Source organism: Pangasianodon hypophthalmus, chromosome 13 (genome assembly GCF_027358585.1).
Source record: "Pangasianodon hypophthalmus isolate fPanHyp1 chromosome 13, fPanHyp1.pri, whole genome shotgun sequence".
In the NCBI taxonomy this organism is placed as follows: Eukaryota; Metazoa; Chordata; class Actinopteri; order Siluriformes; family Pangasiidae; genus Pangasianodon; species Pangasianodon hypophthalmus.
The window spans coordinates 721,669-727,718 of NC_069722.1; the positions used below are offsets into that span (position 1 = coordinate 721,669).

The 6,050-nt window shown below is 35.1% G+C and overlaps 2 protein-coding genes across 2 annotated transcripts in view; both read left to right on the top strand.

The window, feature by feature from the left end:
• Positions 1 to 1,454, top strand: part of si:dkey-16l2.16 (ras-related protein Rab-35) — a 16,768-nt gene extending 15,314 nt beyond the window's left edge. Inside the window, exon 7 of the mRNA XM_034309755.2 lies at positions 867 to 1,454. Within this exon, the coding sequence (XP_034165646.1) occupies positions 867 to 1,016 (150 nt within the window). The 3' untranslated portion in view covers positions 1,017 to 1,454. The remainder of the gene's footprint in view (positions 1 to 866) is intronic.
• A 2,356-nt stretch (positions 1,455 to 3,810) lies between these two features.
• Positions 3,811 to 6,050, top strand: part of rnf25 (ring finger protein 25) — a 20,271-nt gene continuing 18,031 nt past the window's right edge. Inside the window, exons 1-3 of the mRNA XM_053239385.1 lie at positions 3,811 to 3,890; positions 4,375 to 4,446; positions 5,001 to 5,097. Of these exons, the coding sequence (XP_053095360.1) occupies positions 3,874 to 3,890; positions 4,375 to 4,446; positions 5,001 to 5,097 (186 nt within the window). The 5' untranslated portion in view covers positions 3,811 to 3,873. The remainder of the gene's footprint in view (positions 3,891 to 4,374; positions 4,447 to 5,000; positions 5,098 to 6,050) is intronic.

Consider the following 6,050-nt stretch of genomic DNA (forward strand, 5'->3'; position numbering starts at 1 on the left):
TTTAAATTAATTTCAGGTGAAATTCCTTGCATTTGTCAAAATATTTGAAGGATTTGATCTAATTTTGTTTATCTTATATAATAAGAAAATATGTTTTCTCATTTTTATTTAGTTGTTTGGCTTTTAGACAATATATTTATTTATTTATTAAGGTATTTATACATTAAATAAATAAGATTAATTTAAAATAAAATAAATTAATCTTATTTATTTAATGTATAAATACATTTAAATTAATTTAAAATAACTTTTAAATACTACGTTATTTTAAATTCATCTAAAATTTTAATGTAAATTAATTAATTTATTTATATATTTATTTTTATTGGGTGTTTTTTATTATTATTATTATTATTATTACTATTATTATTATTATTATTATTAACTTGCAAACAGAGTTATAATATTAAACAGAATTATTCCTGAGTCACTAATTTATTAAAAAAAAAAAAAAAAAAAAAACTTAAAAACTTTAACATCCAAACGTTATCGTTCTTAAATAATCACGTTTCGTTTTATTTCCTTGTTTCGTTTTTAATCGCGTGTGATTCCGTGTTTTACGCCACGTGTCCACCGCACGCGTACTCGTCACGTGACATTTCCCGCTCGTTTCCGGCGAGGAGTTGCGAAAGGGATTGTGGGATAGCGAGCAGCGAGAACTTCAGTCCAGCTGGTTTTAACGTTATGCAAATTAGAAGAAGAAACAAATGACCAATCAGATGAAAGAATAGTTTTCCATTGTTCTTGCGTAGAGTCTGTGAGACACGGACGAAAAATTAGAAATTAGGATGGAGGTTCACACGTCGTGCGTGTGTGTGTGTGTGTGTGTGTGTGTGTGTGTGTGTGTGATGGTGATGATGATGCAGATGTTCATGGCGTTTACCCACATGGTCCTGCGGGCGAAGAAACAGAGTCAGAGCCGAGCGGAGAGAGAGCGAGAGAGAGAGAAGGACACGGTTCACATCAACGCTCACCGCGACCGCGACAGGAGGAAGAGAGGAAAGAAATGCTGCTGAGAACCGAGAGAGAAATGAACGCTGAGGAACCGGCTGAGGAACCGCGGCTCTCCGCCACACGTTACCTTTCACATTATGTTTATGCGTGACTTTGCACTGATGAGAGGAACTGGAACTGGAACTGGAACCTGGAACTGAAACTGGAACTGGAAGCCACTATAAAGTACCCGAATGGTGTTTTTTTTTTTTGTTTGTTTGTTTTTTTTTTTTTACAAACATCTCAGTATAATTTTATGACTAAAATGCAGTCGGTGGTATTACACTGTTATTACACTGTTATTACAAACCTAATCAAAGAGCCATTAACAGAGCTGATGTGATTCGTCAATACGTTTATGTCCAATTAAAAAAATAAATAAATAAATAAGTATTGATGAGCCAAGTCATGCGTCCAAATTAATCATTAGCAATAAATTACTGTTTTAAAAATGCACTATATTTTTGGTGTCTGTGTCTTTTATTTAATAATAAAAAGTTATTTCATGATATTTACATCATTAATTAAATCTTTATTTTAATACTTGGTTGTAAATCCTTTGCACTCAATGACCTCCTGATTTCTGGAACTCTCAGACATGAGCAGATGCTGAGGTTCCTCCCTGATGAAGCTCTGCCAGATCTTCACTGCAGCTGGCTTCACTTCCTGTTTGTTCTCATGGCGTTTTGTCTTCAGTTTTACTTTCAGCGAGTGAAACGCGGCTCAGATGGATTCAGCTCGGCAGAACTTTCCACTTCTTTACCTTAAAAAAGTCTCGGGTTGCTTCAGATGTTCGCTTCAGGTCTTTGTCCATCTGCGCTGTGAAGCTCCATCCAATGAGTTCTGAAGCATGAGTAGATAATATCACCTTGTACTCTTCAGAACTCATCCTGCTGCTTCACATCAATAAATACAAGAGATCCAGTTCCTCTAGCATCGCTTCAGATCATGAGCAGTTCCTTCCCTTCTCCATACTCTTCTCTACCCATCTTCTGCTACAAGTTCATCTTCATCTACAGGATTTTTATTTATTTATTTTTTTAAATGTTTTTGACCGACTCTAATCTGGTCTTCCTGTTTGTAACGTTTACCAGTGGTGAACATCTCGTGGTAAAGCCTCTGTATTTTACTCTGGTGAAGTCTTCTCTTGATTGTTGACTTTGACACCGATACACCAACCTCCTGGAGGATGTTCTTCATCTGGCTGACTGTTATGAAGAGGTTTTTCTTCACCAGGGAAAGAATTCTTGTCATCCACCACAGTTGTTTTCCGTGGTCTTCCGGGGCTTTTGGTGTTCCTGAGCTCACCAGTGCGTTCTCTCTTTTTAAGAATGTAACAGAAAGATGATTTGAGCCGCACCTGATGTTCTTGCGATTTCTCTGATGGGTTTGTTTCGATTTTTCAGCCTAATGAAGGTTTGCCTCACTGGCAGCTGTCTGGGCTTCACAGTGAGAGGCAACAGACTCCAAATGCAAATGCCAGATCTACTCTAGACCTTTTATCTGCTTACCTGTAAGTGAAGTAATGACGGGAATAACACACACCTGGCCGTGGAGCAGCTGAGCAGCCAACTGTCCAATTACTTTTGGTCCCTAAAAAAGGGGCGGAGCTACACACATACAAAGTGCTTTAATTTCTGCAGTGTTCACCGATTCGCTGATTTGGATCTAAATACTCTGAAAATGATTAAAGCAGAAAATCTGAACTTTGAATATAATGAAATAATCGTCGTTATTTAAATTCAATAAATTTGTTATGGACCTGTTTGTGTATCTATTTATATTTTATTATTTATAATTTCTAGGTTTTATTACACTATATCCCCTTCATGCATGATGGACAGTTCAATGACTTTTTAATTAAACTGATATTTAGGTTAAAATAATAATTAATAAATAAATAAATAAGTCTCTACATACCTGAGGAATGAAAATTATTTTTAATATTTAAATAATTTATTAATATATTATCTATTTATCTATCTATCTGTGTATATATATATATATATATAAAACCTATATATTTTGTAGTGTAAAAGGAGTCTTAATGTCTGTTTTTATTTATCTATTTTCTAATTTAATTTAAACTCTAAGACAGAAATAACAATAAAATTGTTAATGTCCAAATGTTTATGGACCTGTTTGTGTATCTATTTATATTTTACTGTATAATTTTTATATTTTATTACACTATATCCCCTTCATGCATGATGGACAGTTCAATGACTTTTTAATTAAACTGATATTTAGGTAAAAAAAATAAATAAATAATTGTGTGTTTGTGCATATCTGAGGAAAAATAATATATTATCTAGCTATTATATAAAAATTAATATATTATCTAGCTTTATACACACACACACACACACACACACACACACATATATATATATATATATATATATATATATATATATATATATATATATATATATATATATATATTTTTTTTTTTTTTAACTACATGTTACTATATAATCCATATATTTTGTAAATAGACGTAAAATGAGTCTTAATGTCTGTTTTTAATTCTCTATTTTCTAATTTAGTTGTACAAAAGGGATCAGTTTAAATAATTTAAAAGCATTAAAATGTGTCTGAATGAGAATAATAAAAAATATGTCATTAAAAGATGTTAAATCTTAAAAATAACTGAATAAATCTTTTAAATAGCGGTGTTTTTTACACGGCCGTGTGCTTGCAAGTCCCGCCTCCGCGCTATGATTGGCTAGAATAGCTGCGCCTATTTATTTTTTTTAGCCAATCCTAGCACAGGAACAGATTCTTTTTAGCTCAAACTGACCAATCAGAGCGCCGATTAGGTTTGTCGACAGTGTCCCGGGGCGCGTTCTGTGACGTCACCAGCCATCTGGGGGAAAGATGGCGGCCGAGAGCGAGTGAGTGATGTTCAGCAGGATGTGTGTAAATACCGAGCCGCGTTCAATATCAGCGGAATTTGTGCTTTTATAAGATGAAGGATATTAAAAAAAGATAATTTGTCATGCTAAGCTGCGGCTAAGTGCTAATTCTGAGTCAGTTAAGCTGAGTAATGTTAGCTAAATACTTAGCTAGCGGTTCCTAGCTGTTAGTTGTTTATTTGTTTTTTTTTTTGCTAGCTTGCTGAATATTCCGAGTTAAATAATAATAACTAATAATTCCTTGTAAAATATTCTTTGATTTCTTCAGTCTGGATAAAGACATGTTTAATTATGTTGGGATTAGGTTAGTGTAGTTCAGGTCATTTCAGACCGAGCAGAATATTTAGCAATGTTCAGTGTTACACTATAATAACAACAACAATAATAATAATAATAATAATAATAGTAATAATAATAAAAATAATAATAATAATAGTAATAGTAAGTGCGTTGTTGTTTGCAGTGTCCTGTGTGAGATTGAGGTTCTGCAGTCCATCTATCTGGATGAGCTGACGGTCACACAGAATGATGAAGGGTAAATAAATCTCATCTTATTATAAACACACACATCACACAGCCAGAAGTATGTGTACTAATGTGCTAATGAGTGAATCCAGCTGTTTCACAGCTGTGCAGTCTCACTGCACAAACCCTGATCACGGGAAATCACGGGCTTCTCCTGAGGAACCTGTGTCTCCTCATTATTGTGAAGCGGAGATGTTTGAGAGAAAGCACCAGCGCGAGATCTTTCTCTCAGGAGCTTCATGGACCGCGTGTCTCTGGAAGAGAACCAAGGTGAAGTGGACTGCGCTCTGGAGAACCTGTTGGAGATGAGGTAGAACGCTGACTGTGATCCAGGAAGCGAATCTCCACAGCAGTGTTCCAGGATGTTGTGGAGAACCTTCACCAGAAGAGCGGATGATGTTTATAGCTGAAAACGAGAGACGAGTTCGTGTTAATGCTTTTGGAATGAGAGACGTTCGGGTGTTTACGTCCTCGTGTCACCATGTGGTGTTTCTCATGATTGTTATTGCACGTAGAAGTGCATGAGATAACTGCGTGTGTGTGTGTGTGTGTGTGTGTGTGTAGAGGATGGAGAGTCAGTGTGATCCTTCACCCCTCCACCGGAGAAGACTGTCTGGCGCAGTTTGTCCGGCTCACGCTCACGCTGGACCTGGATTCAGAGGTGTGTTCTCATGTCACACCAGGTGCTTTAGGTGCTTAAAGGTGCTGTAGATACTGAAAGACCTGCAAGACATTCATGACTTAAAGAAAACAAGTAACATCATCACAAATTAAATATACTTTAATCTGGGGTTAGTGTTTCTTTACCAGCGTATCACCTGAACCAAAAAATACACATTTTACAAGCTGAATTATGCAAATGATTGTGTTGTGATGTCACTGTAACACAGAGGGGGCGTGGCTTAATCGAAACGCAAGCTTCTTAGCATGAGACAGAGAAATATTATTATTATTATTATTATTATTATTATTATTATTATTTTCAGCTTCAGTTTGAAGTTTAATTTGTCTTTAGGATTTTGTTTAGTTTTGTTAGTTTCAAATTGTTTTCATTTTCCTTTGATTTAGATCTAAAGTTTACCTACTGAAGTAATAAAACTGTAAAAAAATTAAAAGGTTTAGTAGGTAGAGTTTAGTTCTAAATTAATTTTTTAAAGTCAGAATTTTGTACAGGTGACTATAAAAGTGCATGCATAATATATTTTTCTTTCTTTCTTTTTATTATTATTATTATTGTTCAGAATTTACATCTGCTTTTTGTTTTCAATTTCAATTCATTTTAAGTAATTAAAGTCTGTCTCTGTATCTGTCTGTCTCTCTATTTATTTATCTATCTATCTGTCTGTCTCTCTCTCTGTCTCTGTCTCTCTCTCTGTCTCTCTCTCTGTCTCTCTCTCTGTCTCTCTCTCTGTCTCTCTCTCTGTATCTGTCTCTCTCTCTGTATCTGTCTCTCTCTCTGTCTCTCTCTCTCTCATTGTATCTGTCTCTCTCTCTCTCATTGTATCTGTCTCTCTCTCTCTCATTGTATCTGTCTCTCTCTCTCTCTCTCTCTCTCTCTGTCTCTCTGTCTCTCTGTCTCTCTCTGTCTCTCTGTCTCTCTCTGTGTCTCTCTCT